At 41.3% G+C, this 21,241-nt stretch overlaps 2 protein-coding genes across 7 annotated transcripts in view; one reads left to right on the forward strand and one right to left on the reverse strand.

Annotated features, from left to right (window-relative positions):
- The window catches only part of fzd3b (frizzled class receptor 3b), a 56,578-nt gene extending 52,685 nt beyond the window's left edge, over nt 1-3,893 (forward strand). For 2 of the 3 annotated variants that reach the window (XM_060934431.1, XM_060934432.1), the window contains one exon: nt 2,042-3,893. In XM_060934431.1, coding sequence (XP_060790414.1) covers nt 2,042-2,258 — 217 coding nt within the window. In that variant the 3' untranslated portion in view covers nt 2,259-3,893. The remainder of the gene's footprint in view (nt 1-2,041) is intronic. The other variant, XM_060934433.1, reaches the window with a different exon arrangement.
- A 794-nt stretch (nt 3,894-4,687) lies between these two features.
- Nucleotides 4,688-21,241, reverse strand: part of cdc42bpaa (CDC42 binding protein kinase alpha (DMPK-like) a) — a 126,167-nt gene continuing 109,613 nt past the window's right edge. For 2 of the 4 annotated variants that reach the window (XM_060934435.1, XM_060934434.1), the window contains 8 exons: nt 20,611-21,204; nt 20,421-20,518; nt 20,155-20,239; nt 16,530-16,653; nt 16,251-16,368; nt 12,469-12,586; nt 12,191-12,354; nt 4,688-7,756 (listed from right to left, as the gene is read on the reverse strand). In XM_060934435.1, the coding sequence (XP_060790418.1) occupies nt 7,625-7,756; nt 12,191-12,354; nt 12,469-12,586; nt 16,251-16,368; nt 16,530-16,653; nt 20,155-20,239; nt 20,421-20,518; nt 20,611-21,204 (1,433 nt within the window). In that variant the 3' untranslated portion in view covers nt 4,688-7,624. Of the gene's footprint in view, nt 7,757-11,464; nt 11,540-12,190; nt 12,355-12,468; nt 12,587-15,811; nt 15,992-16,250; nt 16,369-16,529; nt 16,654-20,154; nt 20,240-20,420; nt 20,519-20,610; nt 21,205-21,241 lie in introns of all 4 variants that reach the window. The other 2 variants (XM_060934436.1, XM_060934437.1) reach the window with 2 other exon arrangements.

A 21,241-nucleotide genomic window follows, 5' to 3' on the forward strand; every position in this document is an offset into this window, starting at 1 on the left:
TTGCCCCCTTCCTGATTTTTTTTTGCATGTTTGTCACCCTTAAATGTTTCAGATCATCAAACAAATTTAAATATTAGACAAAGATAACACAAACACAAAATGCAGTTTTTAAATGAAGGTTTTTATTATTAAAGGAAAAAAAATCCAAACCTATATGACCCTGTATGAAAAAGTGATTGCCCCCTAAACCTAATAACTGGTTGGGCCACCCTTAGCAGCAATAACTGCAATCAAGTGTTTGTTATAACTGGCAAAGAGTCTTTTACAGCGCTGTGGAGGAATTTTGGCCCACTCATCTTTGCAGAATTGTTGTAATTCAGCCACATTGGAGGGTTTTCAAGCATGAACCGCCTTTTCAAGGTCATGCCACAGCATCTCATTCGGATTCAGGTCAGGACTTTGACTAGGCCACTCAAGTCTTCATTTTGTTTTTCTTAAACCATTCAGAGGTGAACTTGCTGGTGTGTTTTTGGATTATTGTCCTGCTGCAGAACCCAAGTGCGCTTCAGCTTGAGGTCACGAACAGATGGCCAGACATTCTCCTTCAGGATTTTTTGGTAGACAGCAGAATTCATGGTTCCATTTACCACAGCAAGTCTTCCAGGTCCTGAAGCAGCAAAACAGCCCCAGAACATCACACTACCACCACCATATTTCACTGTTGGTATGACGTTCCTTTTCTGAAATGCTGTGTTACTTTTACGCCAGATGTAATGGGACATACACCTTCCAAAAAGTTCAACTTTTGTTTTGTCAGTCCACAGAGTATTTTCCCAAAAGTCTTGGGGATCATCAAGATGTTTTCTGGCAAAACTGAGATGAGCCTTTATGTTCTTTTTGCCCAGCAGTGGTTTTCATCTTGGAACTCTGCCATGCAGGCCATTTTTGCCCAGTCTCTTTCTTATGGTGGAGTCATGAACACTGACCTTAACTGAGGCAAGTGGGGCCTGCAGTTCTTTGTTGTTGTTGGGTCTTTTGTGACCTCTTGGATGAGTCGTCGCTGCGCTCTTGGGGTAATTTTGTTTGGCCGGCCACTCCTAGGTAGGTTCACCACTGTTCCATGTTGTCACCATTTGTGGATAATGGCTCTCGCTGTGGTTCGCTGGAGTCCCAAAGCTTTAGAAATGGCTTTATAACCTTTTCCAGACTGATAGATCTCAATTACTTTGTTTCTCATTTGTTGCTGAATTTCTTTGGCAGTATGATGTCTAGCTTTTGAGGATCTTTTGGTCTACTTTACTTTGTCAGGCAGGTCTTATTTAAGTGATTTCTTGAGAACAGGTGTGGCAGTAATCAGGCCTGGGTGTGGCTAGAGAAATCGAACTCAGTTTTCCAAAGATGTGATAAACCATAGTTCATTTATGTTTTAATGGGGGGAGGAATCACTTTCTCACACAGGGTCATGTAGGTTTGGATTTTTTTCCCCCCTTAATAATAAAAACCATTTAAAAACTGCATTTTGTGTTTTACTTGTGTTATTTGTCTAATATTTAAATTTGTTTGATGATCTGAAACATTTAAGTGTGACAAAAATACAAAAAAAATAAAAATCAGGAAGGGGGCAAACACTTTCACACCACTGTATAAGGTATATGGCCATCTTATCTGTATGAACTTATGTGGAATGATGTAGCATCCTAACTTTTTTCAATTCATAACTATATATAATCTACAGAATGTACAATAAGTCTAGAAGACCACTTCATGACCTTAGTGAAAGAAGCTTTTAGGGAAACCGCAAGTCTTCAGTACTACACCATTACATATATATTGTATGATGTTACCTTGTAAATACATCGCTTATGGGTGTACTGGGTTATTCACCACTGGGATACTTTTGTTATGCAGATCTTGCAAGCTTGCAAGACAGGAGCTGAAACATTGCTCGAGATTGATGACAAAAGACAGCTGTGAAAAGTACTAAAAGAAAGTCTCAAATATAATAAGTAGTCCAGTACATTGTTGAGACTTGCAGTACTGAGTGATCTCACGCGGCATGTTTTGAAACGAGACTGAACTTTGTTCTGCTTTTTGATTTCAGGTACACTCCCACCAGCCACAGAGGCATGGAGGAGCGCCCGCCCTACGGGAGCATGCCCCGCCTTAACGAGCAGCTATCGCGTCACAGCAGCCTACACCGACTCGACAGTCAATCACGGCACAGCAGCACGCGGGACTTGAGCCATCCTCCACCCACCAACATAACACACGGCTCCAGCATGAACTGCGTAGTGGAGGAAGACGTAGGGAGTGCGTAAACACTTCAGTTCACGCACACCGCCCTCAGCGTCGACTCGGCTCACGCCGAGGACTCCGGAATGACAGACTCGTTGCTCTGCAGATGCTGAATCCTGCACTCAAGCTGGTACACCATGTATTTTACATGTACAGAAGAGCCTTTGGGAGAAAGTGTGTTGGTCCATGCTGCCTCTGGTACACCATGCACTATTGTACGACTGGTTTCTTTGATACTCTGATGTTAAGGGTGAGCGAGTAAAATAACACAGCATTACTCTGCCCCCTGCTGAGCAACTGCAGACGTTTCTCACAGTTAAGGCAGTAAAGAAGCGAGCAGCCTGCAGCTGTGCAGTCTTCGAGACACATCGTCTTACTTGCAGCTTTTTTTCCCCTCACGTGATCATCTCCACGGCTCAAAGCCGCTCGTCAGAGCAGCTGCAGCTCCAGATTCCACTCAGTGAAGATCTTTTACATCTTAGCCTTCATGTTCAAGCACTCAAAGCCAAGTATAAAGACGAAGAGGGAATTAAGACAAAGGTCACTGCTTGCCAGAGGCACATGACTGCCAAGTACAATTACACGGACAAGCTACAGCTCTTGTGATGCGTTTCTGTACATATTACACTACTCCTCAGAAACCACGTACCTGAAAACCTCACTTCCACCAGACGCAACATTCCCTGCTGCATCAACCTACCTCATCTACCCACTCCTGCCTCAGATCACACTCAACATTTAACGTGCGATTGCGGTCATGTTTTGAGCCAGCAGAGTGGCACGACTGGAAAAGTGCAGCACTTCCACAACGCATGTCTTTTTCATACAAAAGTCTGTAACGTCATGGAAAGAAGACATTTATCGAGGGGCACGTGTAAACGTATTTTGTGCACACTACTGATGGCAATTGAGGATAACACGGCTTGAACCAGAAAATCGTGCTGTGCGAGAATGTATCGGATTTAGAAATCTACATGAATATACACAGAAGCGAGTGGTGCCGCAAAGGCGCAGATGTATGTAGTTACAGCTCCTAGTAGATAAATGAGCTCCAGTCTGCACTCTATATGCAAAAAGCTTTGAAAATTCTGCCTGACATTTTTGTTGGTCACTTCAGTATGCAATATGTGCTCCTACTATAAGCATGTAAATGTGCAACACTAAAATATTTCAGCCTCCACATGCTTCTCTGGAACAGGATTCAGAATTTAATACATATTTAAATCAATTTATTGATATTTTGTATTTTTTTTTTTTTTTAAATTGAGCTGCACCGAGGCATACTTTTATTAAATCGTAGCTAAATCCTGGGTGATTATCCCGAGTGCTTTTGTTTGCTTGTTAAAAAAGTGAATTATCGTTGTGGTATTTAGTGCCTAAAGATGTGACCGTGGACCTGAGATTTGTAAAATGACTATGCTTTATAACAGCTGCTACTGCTTATCTAGTTTCTTTGCCTTCAGTCTCCAAAGTATGCTCAATACTTCGTGATCAACTTTTATCTATACTGTAGAGACTGCAGATTTGTGTCGAGGGAGAAAGGTTTAGCACTTTAACTGTGGCTAGCTGTTGAATGTGTATAGATATTCTTTTCAGGTTTAGGGTCTTGCAAAATCTCTCTTCTTTCCCCTAAATAAAGAAATAAAATTGCTGGCGAATGCTGCTTTATGCTTTTTTTTTTCCCCTATTCTGTTCAAACCCATGGAGAAATGTTTGAAAAGTAATTTACACAAAACCTCCATTTCTGTGATGGTTAGATTCTTGGCATCATGCAAAGTTAAATGTTGAAATCACAATTCCCTCAATAGTACATGGAGAATTCATCTCATCTCATTATCTCTAGCTGCTTTATCCTGTTCTACAGGGTCGCAGGCAAGCTGGAGCCTATCCCAGCTGACTACGGGCGAAAGGCGGGGTACACCCTGGACAAGTCGCCAGGTCATCACAGGGCTGACACATAGACACAGACAACCATTCACACTACGGTCAATTTAGAGTCACCAGTTAACCTAACCTGCATGTCTTTGGACTGTGGGGGAAACCGGAGCACCCGGAGGAAACCCACGCGGACACGGGGAGAACATGCAAACTCCACACAGAAAGGCCCTCGCCGACCCCGGGGCTCGAACCCAGGACCTTCTTGCTGTGAGGCGACAGCGCTAACCACTACACCACCGTGCCGCCACATGGAGAATTAACATCCTTTATAAGATTTAAATGAAATAGGATTTCATTACATTTTAAATGCTATACATCACATTTAAAATCAGAGCAAGTTCAGCTTCAAAAGTCTGTAATTCTGCTTTAGACAAGCGTGAGCACTTCTAGTTTGCGTCACACTAATGACTGACTGGAGATACGAGCTGAACAATGTAAAAGGAAACTGGCCAATAAGATTTTCCTCCAAAGCATCATTCCCAAAAGTTTGGAAAAAAAAAAATTGTAAGTTAAGTTTTGTAACAGTTCCCCATTTTATTGAAATAAATCAGTCAAGATATGAGTTCTCAATGTGAAGAGTAGTGACTAATTAAATATAAACTCAATGACATTCCACCTTAAATAAGCATGTGCCAAAAAAGTGTGGTGGTATTCTTGTTCACATCCCAAGCGTCCACACTACACAGATTTAAAAAAGAAAAAAAAAAAAAAAAAACAGTTGGAAAATCCAGCCTTAAAGTGAATACACCGGACATGCAAAACTGTACATATTCTTACAAAAAAAAAAAACAAAACCCATGTGATATGAAATAGCTGTAATATACAAGGCAGAGTAAACCCTCATTTTGTTTTCAGTTCCCCCTCAGTTCCCTTAAGTCTAATCCATTGTCATACTACACTACCCAGCATTCACACCGAGTTCAGTTAAGGCACCTCCCGCTATTGTTGGCCTACATGACAACTAACAGTCCTAAAATAACACCAAACGACAGCCAGAAAAGTCTGATTGTGTTCTCCCCCTGCTCCGTTTCTTATTGTAATAAAATAAATCATTGGTTCTAACATACCTGAGTAACATCTCAACAGGCTTCCTGTTATACCATCATGCTTGTATAAACACTTTATCCATCATAGCCTCAATTCCACAAGGCGTATGCACTCTGCATTAAGCTTACATGATAGAGTATGATCGCTTAGATTCAGCAGGAATAAATAGAACAACGTAATACCACATAAGCATGATCCCAAACACATTTCAAATCAGCTGCTAATTTAAGAATACAAATGTGCCGAGTTTATTAGACTGGTCCACAGTGAATTTTTTTCAATCGTGTTTGCAAAACAGTATGTTAAAATACTGTCGTATGAAATCTTGTAACTCCAGTGTAGACTGTTTAGATTAGTTTTTCCCTCTCAGACGGATGTCCCTCATTGTCCCCTTTAGGCATTTTAGAGATCTGGAGTTAATAAAAGCAACAGGATAAAAGGCATAGTGAAGTTTATAAATCATGTAAATTCCTTAAATAATAGCTCCGGAGATACAATGCCATCATAGAGCAGTGACAATATGCTAATAAGAATGGTGACCATTTTACCAAGTCCATATTTACACTTTTTCGGAAATACACATAATTATCTTCATATGCAAAGGTGTGCTTTTACATTGAAAACATATTTCTTGCCCCTGTAAACAAATCTTGAACTCTGGAATTTGGGTAACTTGCGCATTTGCTCCAATAGCATGAATTAATGGACCCCAAAATATCTTAAAATCAATCATAAAAAAGCAGCTTTGTTTAACTTATTTGCATGAGTTAGGTCTTCTGCAGAAAAAAAAAAAGGAATGGAATGAGCGATACAGTACAGAAAGCTTGTTCTGCTTGAAAGGGAACTATAATTAATGGCTTGCCTCATAGATTTGAGGTATTTAAGATGTGATCTTTAATTTCACACCTTACCATCAACTTTAGGAATAAAACTACCCCCCCCATCTCCCACCCTGTCATTACTGGCTACAGAAAGTAATAAAAGTAGAGGCAACAGATAAATGCACCAGTGAACGAGTTCAAGCCCTGGAATGCTCCCTAATCAGGAGTGCACTCGAAAGCTTAACTGGATTATGTTTTGTGAGAGTCACACTACAGTGACTTTAGTGTCATCAAACCTGTGATAACCTACAGATTACACTTTATATACACATCCACACCCAGGTTAAGTTTGGTTTCATGTTTTGAGTTATGCAAGTCATAAAAACACTCATTTAAAAAACAAAACACCCAAACAAAAATAAAATTAGAAAAACAGTAATAATAAAACACAAGAATCTTTGGAAACAGCATTATTGCTCCAGTAAAGGAACCATGAAGCACACTAAAGTAGGCAAAAAGAGGAAGAAGGTGGCTGCAATCAGGTTTCGATACATTCACCACAAAGAGCATGTGACTGAGGAATTGTTTCTCTATGTTCTGATGGTCTCGTGTGTAATTCTACACATCAATCTGTGAACACGCATGTGCCTGGGGTGCCTGCGGTCATTACATTCGGACTTGATATTTAACATATTTCCCTAATAAAATCCAGGCAGATTCAGTGGAACTATAAGACATCTGTGGATCTTCTGATAAAATAAAGCTAAAATTGTTCAATTAAACATGGCTGCATTTTAACGTTTAAAAACTTTGACTCACAAAGTCAAAAGGAAATCACACTCTCCAAGCCAAGTCACTTTTCACAATAGTGTTATTTTTCATTATATATTATACTCTACTTAAACTCTATGTACATTATTTAATTCTTTCTATTTCTACTGTGTTCTGAGCTTTACATATGAAAGAGCTGCATGGCACCTCAGTGCTGAGGTTGGTTTAAATGTAGTGCTGAAGCCGGGAGCAAGCTCGTCTCCATGTTATAAATGTTTAAGCGTTAATTGGTTACTAAGCACTGATGACTTCTAATCATGCTCCGAATTCACCTTGCTCTTAAGCAAAGGGTGACGACTGTATTTAGTTTTAAAAGCCTTTTTTAATTGGGCAAAGTTTAGCCATTTGATATTATTCTTAAAATGTAAAGTTTAAAATAGTAGTGTCAGTGGTAGAGAACACTACCAGGTAATAGGTTAGAAGAAAACCCCAATAAATCGAAATCTCCTAGAAGTGTTTGATTTTTACGCCAAAGCAGGACTTAAAAAGGCTGTAATCAAATGTGTGTATCGGACTGTTTTTGCAATTGTGTGTGTTGGTCAGCTTAGTCACACACGTGCACAAACAAATACACACTTTTTTTTTTTTTCCTATTCACACACCATCCAAAATGTAGTGTATTAAGTTCCTTGAGAATCATTGCTGCTTGTCTTTTTTTTTTTTTTTTTTAAATCCACACATTTAAGGGATCCTGATGCTGTAGAGAGGGCTACAGAGAGCAGGACGAGTGGGATGAATGCCTGGTACAGCTCTCAGGACTCCCAGCCTGGCTGCTCACTGCGCTCCAGAGAGAGGGACTTGCTCTTATGTGGGGAGGATGGACTTGGTGGACTGCTCAGGTTAGAGCTGTTGGAGGCTGTAGAATGTCTTGGTGAATCAGAATCCTAAGGATTTCAAAGAGAAATGTTCACACAAACACGCACACAGCTTTTTTCTGTACCTCAACATTTTTAGTAAATTAAAATTGCACAATTCAATCTGAACAAAAAACAAAACAAAAAACCCAGAAAAGAAAAAAATTAAATCACTTGCTGATACAGATGGCCTTGGAGCTAAGGGACAACCGATAATCAGAGCCAATATTCAGCATTTTTCCAATTATTGGGATCGACAGATAACTGGTTTCCTCGGCAGCAATAAAAAAAAAAAAAAAAAAAGTATTTGCATGTATATCTGATGCAACCCCCTCAGACTTCTGTAGGTTGAACAACACAGTTGGCAAAAAGCACATTGCACAATTCTTACTCACTCTGGCACATACACACATTGAGATGACAATTGTCAGTGTACTTTTCACAGTTTTTGTTCAAAGTAGTTTTTTTTTTTTCTATAAACATTCTAATATTACATTATTTTCATTTAATGCAAGTTGAGAGTAAGAATTTAGTTCTTGTGCATTTTCAAACTACAAACATCAAATTTATGAATGAATGAATATTGGCCCCAAACATCAGTTATGGGTGTCCTTGACTATGAATACTGCAATTGGTATTGGCCCAGGGAAGGGGGATTTTTTATATATACACACACACACACACACACACACACACACACACGCAGGTAGTCGTCGACTTACGACTGCATTTGGTTACGACTGACCGGTCGTAAACCGATCTGGTCGTAAGTCGGCCTATGTTAAATGAACGCAAGTATATTGTGATGTGTAATGATATTGTAATCATCTTAAAGTCTTAATCAACATTTTCTTATTTCATTACCTTGGCTCATTATTTGGTTTAAGTCCAACACTGCATACTACACTGCGTACAGTACAATTCGTTTAATATGTGCAAAACAAAAAATACGAAATACAGGTGTGAAAAATAGAAAACATTTTAGTTTGAAACATACCAAAATACAAATGTAAAACATAGCAAAATACAAAATTTAGTGACCGCTGGCATCACTGGTGCTTGGCTGTGGGTCGTCTACGTCATCATCAGCTGTTGCAGCGCTCGGGCTGGCGGGAGGATTTGCTCGTTTCATAAACCAGAAGCTGGGGTGGAAACTGTATGATTGAGTGCGCGAGGGAGCGCGAGAGAGACTGCGCATGTGCCTGGAGCTGGGGCGGAAACCGTTGTACGCGGCGAGAGGCGCTGCCGGGAGCTGGGGCGGAAACTGTCATACGCTCAGCTAGGAAACACTTGCCAGTCATAACCAGACGGTCGTAAAGTCGATTGGTCGTAAGTCGACGACTACCTGTATGTATGTGTGTGTATATATAAAAATCCATCCCTATTTGAAGCCTAGGTATGTGGCTGATAGCACGCACGCACCTAATTAAACTATAAAAGTGAAGCTGTAATAATATTCCAACACAGTTTGCGGCCGAAAGACATCAGGATCTGGTGCCATTTCCATCAGGGCAGTACAGTAAAGCCAGTACCAATGCCATTCAGCTCACAGTTGGGCATGTAACTTCAGAACAGCACATCATTCTTACAGAGGGCTGCCAGAACTGCCAGAGATCTTCACAGGTATAATACAGACCCAGACAGAATAAGAATTTCTGAGCCAAGATGTGACATTACTTTCAGCTAAACATGTTTCAAAGCATCAGTTCTGGCTCCCGAATGGCGCAACAGAAAAGTGCTTACCCCATCATCCGGAGATCGCTAGTTTGAATCAAGAAAGCAAAGTTGGCCTGTGGTCTCAGGGAGGGAGGGAGGGGTGGCATGGCATGGTGTACTCTCCCCCGTCACTTACAGCAATGTTGCCAAACGGGAGTGAGAGGATAGCGTTCTCCTCAGAGGGTGTTATGCCACCCTTTAAATGTTGCATAAGCAACAGTTCGAAAATATGCAGACCAAAACATCACGTGCCTCAGAGGAAGCATGTGATGACCTCCAGCCTCCCTGGTTGGTAGCAGTCATGTGATGGGGTGGGAACTGGCCCATATCTTGAGTAGGGAGAAATTTTTTTTGGGTGGGGAAGAGATCAGTTCCTCCAACTGTACTGTGAACTGAGATTAAGCTCTTTTTAAAAAAAAAAAAAAAACACAGGACAGGGAATTTAAAACAAACCAACCAACAAACTTCATAATTTCAGTTTATTTCCCCTGTGCTAGAGAGCCACTATACAGCCTGCATGCGTCTCTGCTTTCCCAACCACTATCCCTGGCAGCTAGTGCCGCTAGCCCACCACAGATAGCACCAAACACAATAACAGTGGATTACTACTTTCAATTAGTTGTACTAGATGCTACACAGCACTTTTTTTTTTTTAAATGGGCATTATTGAGAGATGTGCCACTTCAGGAAGTCTGCCCAGGCATCACTGTGCACCTTCTCAAAATTCTACAATGATAACTTTGATCCTCCAGTGCCGAGCGCACAGTGGTCATCAGGGCTTTGAACCAGAATTTTTTTCCTATTGGTTCGTTCCGAACAGAAACGGAATTTTAACGTTTCCGGTTTTGGGTTCCACCATTAAATAGACGTTCCCGAACCGGTTAGAACAAAAAAATTTCGTTCCCGGAACGGTTAATTACGTTCCCTGTCAGCTGTTTAACAAATGGCTATAAAATTATGTCTCTGTCTCATCCAGCTTAAGCCAAATGTAGGCTAATTCTATTACAACCTTCATTAAATAAGACAAGAAATAATTCGAAACAATTATTATTTCAAATGTTGGCGATTTGGATTCTCAGTACGTCTTCCCATCTACACAAACAGAAAAAGTGCCAAAAATGAAAGATAATTCGTTTAGTGTGTTACCAAAGGCTAGTCAGGCCCTATGCATTGATAGGCTAACAGAGGTTAACGTCATTTAATGTTCGCGAGCCTCTCATTAACGTGGACAAATATATTGATATCGTGTTTGAAATTGACGTTTTTGAGTAACGATAGACTGCAATATTTACCTCTTATTTAAGATGTAGAGACGTGATAGTAGTCCACCCTCCCGCTCTCTCCATTCAGTCAGCGAACGTCACACAGGAAGTGAACCCCAGCGGGTCATAGAAACTTGCGCAGGAGAAGAATGACTTTTTTATTTGTAGGCTACGGAAACTTTGAGGAACGAAATAAAAACCGGTATTAACCGGTTACCATTATTTTTAATAAGCGTTTCTGTTCCGGAACATAAAAAATAAAGTTTCTGGTTTCGTTTCTGTTCCATGTGAAATAGAAAAAGTTCCCGGTTTTCGTTCCTTGAACCGGTTCAAAGCCCTGGTGGTCATCTCTGAACACTTTTCCAGTCATTTCCTCAGGATATTGTGGCATACATTATTCAGAAATAGAAAATAACCATGTTGTTCCAAGGAAGGTTTACTGTTGGCCAAATGGTATTTATAGTAAATGCTTTATCGTACTGTCAATTCATGAGTTTCTTTGAAGATGTTGGCATGTGTGCCAAAAATGAAGGTAAAGTGTTGTTAACCCAATGCTCATAGAACCAGTTACATACGTAATGAACGTTTCACGCCGTTTTTGTGTTGCTGGAGGGAGTCTGCAGTGAACAAGATTTCAGGTCGAAATAAACCCATGAAGATCTCGAATACAAACAAACAGCACTAATAGTCTAAGGGTTTCATTTGATGCTAGAAGGATGGCTATAGGAGGAGGTGCTGGTATCACAGTGCTACTGGTTACCTTTATCTTACTAAACAGGGTCCTTAAAGTCCTTTTCACATCAGGGATCTTGTCTGTGGGAGAAACTGCCTTCCACTACAGAGAGTCACACATTGACCACATGTCATAACGGAGTCCACATACAGTACATGCGGTGGAACAAAGTGTAGCATGTGTGCGAGTGGTTCTCTAGTGGAACATCATCGCTCATTCTCTAGGCATGGTGCCACTCAATACATGCACATAGCGTGGGAAAGAAAGGACAGAACTTTACTTAAAAAAAAAAAAAAGGGGGGGTTTCTGAGTGTGAAATTAAAGCTTAGACCTTTCTATATGCAGCATGGATGGCTTAAAAACAATACTGTGCTTTAGAGCAAACAGAATTCTAGCTGTGATCAGTGTCAACAATTCCCCCGTCACTGCTGCCCAGTACAGATTAGAATGAAGCAAAGAAGTCTAGGTGTGAATATTTTACCTGTCACAGCTTTCTGAAAATCTAAGAGATTCCATACACAGAATAAAAATACACTAATCATGTAAATTATGCACTTTTATTAGTTTGGCAACGCAGACTAATAAAAATGTACTAGCTGTGTAATTTGTCTCAGTGGTTTTTTTTTTTTACAACAATTGAAAGATTCAGCAAGAACTGTATTCCACTTGGTAGCTTAGCAGTTAATATAACTAAGAGTCATTAAAATGTGAATTACATGTATTCCAGGCCTCCCCCATAGTACTATTACTCACCTCTCTGTCAAACTGGGAGAGAGGGGCATCACCTGCACAATCCATGCCTCCCCCTGACGAGAGTGAGCCCTCAGAGGGTGAGGTCATCGCCTGCCGCTTGTTGGAGCCGTAACTCCCACCGGAGATCTCCCTTCTAAGAGCGCTTCCATTCTGAGAGGATGAACCTATGAGACAAAGACCAAGCTTTATGTCCATTCCAGAAGTGAACGAAAACTCTTAACTCGCCTTTTTGATTTTCTTTGTATTTTTTCTTAGATAGTTCTGCTGCAGGAACTTACGCGTGCCAAGGCCACTGCTGGCACTTATGGAGCGGCCTGGTTCAGGTCTGGCCTTGCTTATAGAGGGGATGCTGACAGAGCCACCCAATACTGCCCGGCTCTCCTGAGGACGCAAATTCTGCACAGAACACTAGGGATCAGAATGTATTGATTTACACATTATTTAATGTCCAAGACAAACATTAAAGCTCACAGGCAACGGTTTTCAATTTATGCACATTTGAAACTTTATATGTTAAAAAAACCCTTTGTAATTTTCTTCTGGTCCCAAGAAGTATTGTTAATAAGTAACAATTAAAATAAGTTAGTGCGGATTGCGGTGAATTTCTCTTCGGCGATTTTCGTGACCACTCGGCGCGTGGCGTCATTCAAGACAAACCGCTTGAGTTGAGTCCACTTCCGTTTACTTGCACTGCCGTTCGGCTTGAGTGCAGACGTGCATTCAGGAATTTCCAAAGAAAAACCATGCCTTATTGTTGTGCAGTGAACTGTAACAACGGGACCAGTTCAGGAAGAAGTTTTTACCTTTTTCTGAGAGCGGAGAAGAGGTGGAGAGAGTGGATTGGCTTTTTCCGAAAGAGGAAAAGAGGCGGAGAGAGTAGATTGTGCGCATGAAGCCAGAGGGTTGTTTTTTTCCGAAAGAGGAGACGAGGCGGAGAGAGTGGATTGTGCGCGTGAAACATCATCAAGCAGTCAAAGAAGAAACGCACCAGCAACGCTCAAGCAAAAAGGAGAAGACTGGAGGTAAACATTTTTACTTTTGCTTGCAATTGACAAGTCAAGAATCCTGAAGGATCCAGTATAATCATTGTGGAAATGAGACAAAGGGATATTTCCTCGCTCAGAGTAGGCTATAAATAGTATAATGCTGCGGATGGCAGGCTAACGTGGCCTACCGGCCCACTGTCAAGTAATCGTTCCCTATATCCACTAGGGAGGGCGGTTTAATTATTCTTCAAAAGGGCTCTTATTTAGTATTACGACGAAAGTAGGACTTTATCATAATTACCAGGATAAATTGTTTGGGCGGGGATCTTGTTGAGGTCCGGGGTCACAGCGATCAGAGTCGGCCGAGTCGCTGTCCGATTCCGAGGCTGCACGGTCAAACCAGTGAGCCACATTCACCGATTGCTTCGCAACGGCCATAGGTTCATACATATATGGTTTCACCTCTCGATATTCAATTTGGAGAGTTCCAGCTTCAAAATCGCTATCAGATATTTTACACAACCTCTTACGACCAAAGTCCGTACACGTGTGCTCGGTTCGCAGGTAAACACAGAGCTGCTCCCGGTCTGTTTGACTTGAATGACGTCACGACGACGGTCCCCTGGCGGTGAAAGTGCACATAAGTGAGATGTAAACAAACCTTCAGAAATTGGGCAAAACAGTATATTTTAACCGTTTTATTAAGTTTTAGGGTGCAAATTAGACACCAGGTAGATTGAATTCGCTTTTTGGGTCGTTCTTCTAGACAATAAAGTTGATATTCTACGTTTCACCTCCGACCATTGCCTATGACCTTTAAAATGCCATGTCAAATCGGTCCATGTGCATCTGCATGTTTACTTTTTCACAGAGTTTTTGTTTGTCACTTGTACAACGATAATTGTGCTGTGTATTTTCATTCAAGTCCAAATCTGCATTAAACCCAATAAATCTTTTGAGAAAGGTACCATCAAACCCAATGTGGGTAAGTGGGGCCCTGATTTACTAAAGATTTCATGGGTAAAGGTGCAAATTTAATTACACACCCACAGAAAACATTCTGATTTACAATCAACTTATTTACTCCCAAAGTCTGAGGACTGATTGCATCTTTTAAATGAACAAACTCATGCGTCTTATCCATTTTTCATGTTGCCTTAACGACTATGCAATTTAGGGAGTTTCTACCTAAAAATCACAAAAAAACACGGGGTGGTGTCAATGCAAACTGATTAATTTTGCCCCTGCCACGTGTTGCCTAAAATTTTGTGCAATTTAATATCACAATGTTCAGGTACTGAACGTCGCAGAAATCAGTTTGAATGAGCCCGATTGAGCAAGTTAATCTAAAATTAGACTTTAGCATTTCAAGACAATAAAAAACTAGCCATTTTCACACTTGTTTTATGCTCATATAATGGTATTTTAGTCATTGTTGTACTTCAGTTTAGAGAGTCTTTTAGAGATCTGAAATTGCCATGTCCAAGAATGAATAGCACATGCATAAATCTCAACTATATGTTTCCTACTAGAGGTCTGCGTGGGACAGAATTTTCAGTCCCGCTCCCACCCGCATTGTGCAGTCCCGCTCCCGCAAAGAATTATGATTTTCAGTCCCGCTCGCCATATTTTGTCCCACTCCCGCCCGCAAATCCCGCATGACGCAGACGTTCGCGTTATTTCTCACTAAAGTTCCTGTCATTGGCTTGGGGAATTAAACATGCTGAGCTTAGCTGAGCTCTCCACTGACCGATCCTTCATTTAATTGTAAGTTTATTGTTTAGACTCTGACATTCTGCTGACACATTCCAAGTTGAGCGCTGCATGCGCTCATGATTGACAGCTCTCGCTTTGATTGACAGCTCTCGCTTTGCGCACTCGCACTCCCACTTCCGAGTCTGTGGTGTTATGATTCCAACCGCGATTTCATTCTCCTCTCATATGAAGTGCTGCGCAACCACAACCAGCTCCTCAGATTATACACTGTCTATTTCTAGCTTTAAATTGAACAATCTGTGCGATACACAGTCCTTTTTAATACTAGTTAATACTTTTTTAATACTTAGGACTAATACTCTTGACTTTTTAACAGTAAATGTACCTCTTTTTAAAGCAGCACTTACTTCTGAAGCACTGTGAGCTTCACTAGAGGAGCTCTGCTCTTCTGCCATGATCGGAGATCTCAAACACGGAAGAGCGGAAAGGAACCGGAAACGTACGCGAGATTAGACCACATCCGCAAATTTAGGCATCTTAAAATGTTATCAATGCCAAATAAAATATCCAGCACAAATTATATATGATAGACATAAATTAATAATTTATAAATTTTATTTTAAACACATTTTTAGTTAGCGGGACTGCAGCTTATCACCTCTCCCGCCCGCAATGCGCACTCCCCCTCCCGCCCGCAATGAGCTTTCAAAATTTGTCCCGCGCCGCACTGCTTTGCGTCGGGTCCCGCGGGACTCCCGCGGGAGTGCAGGGCTCTATTTCCTAAATGCAATTCAAAAATATCCACAACATGCACTCTATCTATCTGGTCATGCATGCAGTTTAGTACTTATTTCAGATCTTTGTAAATCAGGGCTTTATTGTAGAGGTTGATAAATGATACAAGGCTCTCTGTTCCTACCAGAGAGCAGATGGAGGCAGGCGTCCCAGGTGCAGAGCTTAGGGATGGGGAGTAGGAGGAAAGAGGAGAATCCTGGGACAGGAAGTCGTCAGCAGAGGTGACAGTCATGTGATAGACATGCTCAAAGCTGGTGGGAGTGGAGATGAGGTGCAGGCAGGGAGAGGGGAGACGAGAACAAGACTACAACCCAAGAGTGAGGGCAGAGTGAGAGCGTGAGATAGTGGAACAGAAATGGTGAGAAAAAGGGAAAAAGTAGCCATGGACATTTTAAATGAAATTAATAGTTATGGCAGCTGAATCAGATAATGGGAAGGGAAGTGAATACCAAAAACAGAAATGAAACTAAATAAATAGGAAAGTGCTAGGAATTTTGACAAAGTGGAAATAAATGGGATGGAAGGCAAGAGGGAGAACTGTAAACAAACATATCTGATCTTACCATTGGCAGGTCTTTAAGTATCTGGATCCCATCTCCAGGACCCATATGAACAACATGGTTGAAGTTGGTTGGATTTGAAATCAACTTATTCCTCATCTCAGGATCTCTAAGCATCTCTCTAAAAGAAAATAGTACATCAAAACCGTGAGGAGGAGTGCACATCAAAAATGTTCACCCTCCATGTACAACGCAGAAACAACAGTGGTGTTCTCTTTACATTTCCATCAAAGTAGTGATCTGTGTGCGCGCTGGTAGGTGTGTACTGTAAATTTCTTTCACCTCCGTTGTTGCAGCCTCTCTTCCTCTGGCACCCTGAAGGAAAAGCGGCGTTTGCTTGTCATACTGCGCACCATCTGTTTCCGGCAGTTGTCAGATGTCTCTGGAACCACCAGCTCATCTCCCTCTGTAACAGATGACGTTATCAGTACAGACATTAACACCACATCCAACTTCCTAATTAGTGAACAACATTGGTTAAATTACTGAGGAAATGTAATTTGGTGCTGGTTATAAAATTACACGATTAAAGATGTAACCCTTTGTTTGTACCTGCAAACAACAATCCCCTGGGGTTACTAAATTTTTGTCTCTTGTAGGCATGGGTAGCGACAAACAACGGAGGTGTACTACACAGTACATCCATGCAAACAGTCTACTCATATATTAGGGGTGTAACAATAGACCCCTTCGCAGTAAACGTCATTCATACGCAAGAGGAAATTGCGCGCGCAGCCTGGACTCAAAAAAGACTCAGCGATGCCGATGTTGAGTTGTCGGGTGTCAGAATCGTAGCAGTGATGGGGTTAAAATGTACAGAATTCCAGCAGGATCTCACCCATTCCAAAAAAAATCGCCTATGTCTATGACTACAAGCCATCAAACGTGTAGACTGGGATGAAAGCACCATCAAAAATGCGCGGGTTTGCAGCGCCCACTTCATCACAGGTAAGATCAGGCTATTTATTAAATCTCTCTTTTTTATTCTTTCTAGTCTTCGTTTATTGATGTAGCAAAATACTTGGGTAACGTTTGTCTGATTAGCTGGGTCATAGTTACACAATGTAATGAATATTGTTAGCATGTTAACTTAGCTTTGCATGCAATTTTGTTTGTAGGAGAGGTCTCGCTTGACTCAAGCAGTCCAGATTTTGTGCCATCATTATGTGTATGCCGAAAATCACAATTTTAAAGCAAGGATGGAAAGGTAAAATTGTGTGCCTTCACTCTAAATGTCAACTTACACTGACTGCTCTAACCTAGCTCCCGCCCCGTTCAGTTTCATTTCTGCTCTCTGCCTCTCGCTTTTTACGCAGCTCTGATTTCTCTTAGCTGCACTCTTTACACTATCATTCCTTTCATGCCATTACCTCCTGCAAATTGCTGTTTAGCGTTGGAATTTGCTGTTGTAGCTAAAGCCACATTGCCATCACATCACTGGCATAATTTGATTAAAACAAAATGAATATGAATGTCCCATTGTTAATCAAGTTGTACATGCCCGCACATAATCATATGCGTCTAAAGACTTGTAGGCACGAAGTTTTTCGTGGGTGTACACTGAAGTCTTGTCAATAAGGTACAAGTATATAGACCCCTTCGCATGTTTGTAAACAAACCGACCGTTGCCAGGATGCGCGCGCAGCCTGGACTCAGAAACAATGGCGCTGCCCATAGACCGGCATTATGAGCTGTCAGATTATGCAAAACAATTGTCGTTACAAGATTGAGAATGCTACATAAATAAGTTAACTCTAACAAGTGGACATCGCCTACCGGATCCGTATTTAATTAAAGAGTGGACGGACGATGTTAGTAAGTTCCCTGGTATACAAGGGCCAGATATATACTCGTACCTTACTGACAAGACTTCAGTGTACACCCACGAAAAACTTCGTGCCTACAAGTCTTTAGACGCATATGATTATGTTATGTGCGGGCATGTACAACTTGCTTAACAATGGGACATTCATATTCATTTTGTTTTAATCAAATTATGCCAGTGATGTGATGGCAATGTGGCTTTAGCTACAACAGCAAATCCCAACACTAAACAGCAATTTGCAGGAGGTAATGGCATGAAAGGAATGATAGTGTAAAGAGTGCAGCTAAGAGAAATCAGAGCTGCGTAAAAAGCGAGAGGCAGAGAGCAGAAATGAAACTGAACGGGGCGGGAGCTAGGTTAGAGCAGTCAGCGTAAGTTGGCATTTAGAGTGAGGGCACACAATTTTACCTTTCCATCCTTGCTTTAAAATTGTGATTTTCGGTATACACAAATAATGATGGCACAAAATCTGGACTGCTTGAGTCAAGCGAGACCTCTCCTACAAACAAAATTGCATGCTAAGTTAACACGCTAACAATATTCATTACATTGTGTAACTATGACCCAGCTAATCAGACAAACGTTACCAAAGTATTTTGCTACATCAATAAACGAAGACTAGAAAGAATAAAAAAGAAAGATTTAATAAATAGCCTGATCTTACCTGTGACGAAGTGGGCGCTGCAAACCCGCGCATTTTTGATGGTGCTTTCATCCCAGTCTACACGTTTGATGGCTTGTAGCCATAGACGTCGGTGATTTTTTTGGAATGGGTGAGATCCTGCTGGAATTCTGTACATTTTAACCCCATCACTGCTACGATTCTGACACCCGACAACACAACAACTAGGCATCGCTGAGTCTTTTTTGAGTCCAGGCTGCGCGCGCAATTTCCTCTTACGTATGAAAGAAGTTTACTGCGAAGGGGTCTATATCTGACCATTGTATACCAGGGAACTTACTAACATTGTCCGTCCACTCTTTAATTAAATACGGATCCGGTAGGCGATGTCCACTTGTTAGAGTTAACTTATTTATGTAGCATTCACGATCTTGTAACGACAATTGTTTTGCATAATCTGACAGCTCATAATGCCGGTCTATGGGCAGCGCCATTGTTTCTGAGTCCAGGCTGCGCGCGCATCCTGGCAACGGTTGGTTTGTTAAACATGCGAAGAGGTCTATAGAGCATATTGTATTGCATCACTCCATACAAAGCTCTCAACTTGATAAGTCTGTGTAGTGAATACATACAACTGACTGCATAACGAAGCAGACCATTCATGATAACATATGGCGCGTGCACACTTTCCTCTGAAAAAGTAGCTCTATCTCGAATCAGTGTAAGCTACAAGGGTTTAAAAATAAAAATAAAAATAAAAAAGGCTTCCGTTTTTCATGAGCTAATACGCTGGGATATTATCGGGGATAATACCTTTGCATCTGCGGAGGGAGACAGAACTTCTGCTGCTATAAGACAGCATTTCCCAATCTATTCAATCTATTTTAAAGAAATCACAGCGGCGATTGGCAAGTTCATAGCTGAAGATATGAGGGACTACTTAGTGGGGGGGTGGAATCATGTTTGAGCTACAGACAGCCGCATGACTTCAGACAGGCCACCTCAAAAAAAAAAAAGAAAGGTCACATCAGCAGGGCCACAAAATTATCCTGAATTGGGACAGATTTCAAATGGGATATAGTTCAAAAGTTGTGGCTGGAACAATCAAGTTGCAAAGAAAGAAAAGAAGAAACATTTATCTTCCTTTGCCAGAGTTGGACTAATTATTTTTGTGCGGTTTGAGAGATGTAATTTAGAGTCAACATTTTCCTGAGACCTGGCAACATTGCGCAACTGAGAGCTAAAGTTTAATTAGACATGTTTAATTTAGTTACATTCTAATGCACAGCATTTTTTGTTGCTGCTATTAGGATGGTTTTAATTATTGTACTTGTAATGATGAATGCTTTAAACAGCTGAAACGGAAACCTAAGCTACATTTCAGACCGTGCTTATTTGTGCATTATCGCAAAATGCATCATTTCAAGACTCCATCCCGAGGATTCAGATATGGCACGTACCTGCTGTTTTATTTTTAAAGTAGATAAGCCGTACTGTCTCCAGCCCTAGCAGGTTTAATGAGCCGTCTGTGTTCAAAGGATGAACCTAAACACAAAGAGCAACAAAACCGTTACAGAGTGCATCTCATTACTTTTACTTATTACAGATTTAAGTTAGTAATTTTTGACAAAATATAAAAACAGTGAGTAAATAAACCTTCTACAGCTATCTAAAATACAAATAATTCTTCTGAATACTAGCCATGTGACACGCAAGTCTTATTTACCTTTTTCAGAGGAATTGTCTGGATCCACTCCATACTGTTCACATCAAACACATCCACTGCATTCTCACTGTACACCGATAAGTAAGGTGCATTATAACCTACAGAGAACAAAATACATATGCATTTCTTTGCAAACATTGTCCATTAGTGAGTGATAATCTAACAGATTATTAATATTGACAGCACGTACAACAGGCAGTTGGCACAGCTGGCCACATCAGCTCCTGCTGGCGTGAGCGTCTTCCTTGGCAATCAACATAAACCCCAATGCTGCTAAAGCACAGGAGTAACTCTTTGCTGGAAATTTCCACAGCACAGAGTGCATCCAAGCCCAGCTGCCCTATGAAAGCCAGGGTGTGATCCTCTGGGTGGAGCAGGCTAGTAGGAGGTCCATCTCCTTGCAAGCTGTAGCGTAGGAATCCAGCCTGGTAACCTACACACAGCTTATCCCCCTGTAGAGCCATCCACTGCACCACACCAGGTACCTGCAGCTCCCGCAGCTTCCGGTGCCGTGTTTTACCCTTGTTGAGCTCGTAGCAGATTACTTGTCTCTTCATGGCAACACACAGGCAGGGCCGAGCACCATGCTTCACTGTACCAGACGCCAACGTCTGGCAGCCCTTAGTCTCAGGAAGCTTGTAGAAGTCAGTGTCCCGATCTTCCAGAGCCGCCATGGAGAAAAGCCGAACATGGCGGTTACGGCCAGAGATGACGGCTAGCAGCTGCTCAGAGGGAATCAGGTCAATCATGTGGACCTTTTTATTATCCCCTACCTTGACAATCTCTGTGAGACAAAGAAGAATGAAATGCATGAGAGAAGT

The sequence above is a fragment of the Neoarius graeffei genome, chromosome 11 (assembly GCF_027579695.1).
Source record: "Neoarius graeffei isolate fNeoGra1 chromosome 11, fNeoGra1.pri, whole genome shotgun sequence".
NCBI lineage: Eukaryota > Metazoa > Chordata > Actinopteri > Siluriformes > Ariidae > Neoarius > Neoarius graeffei.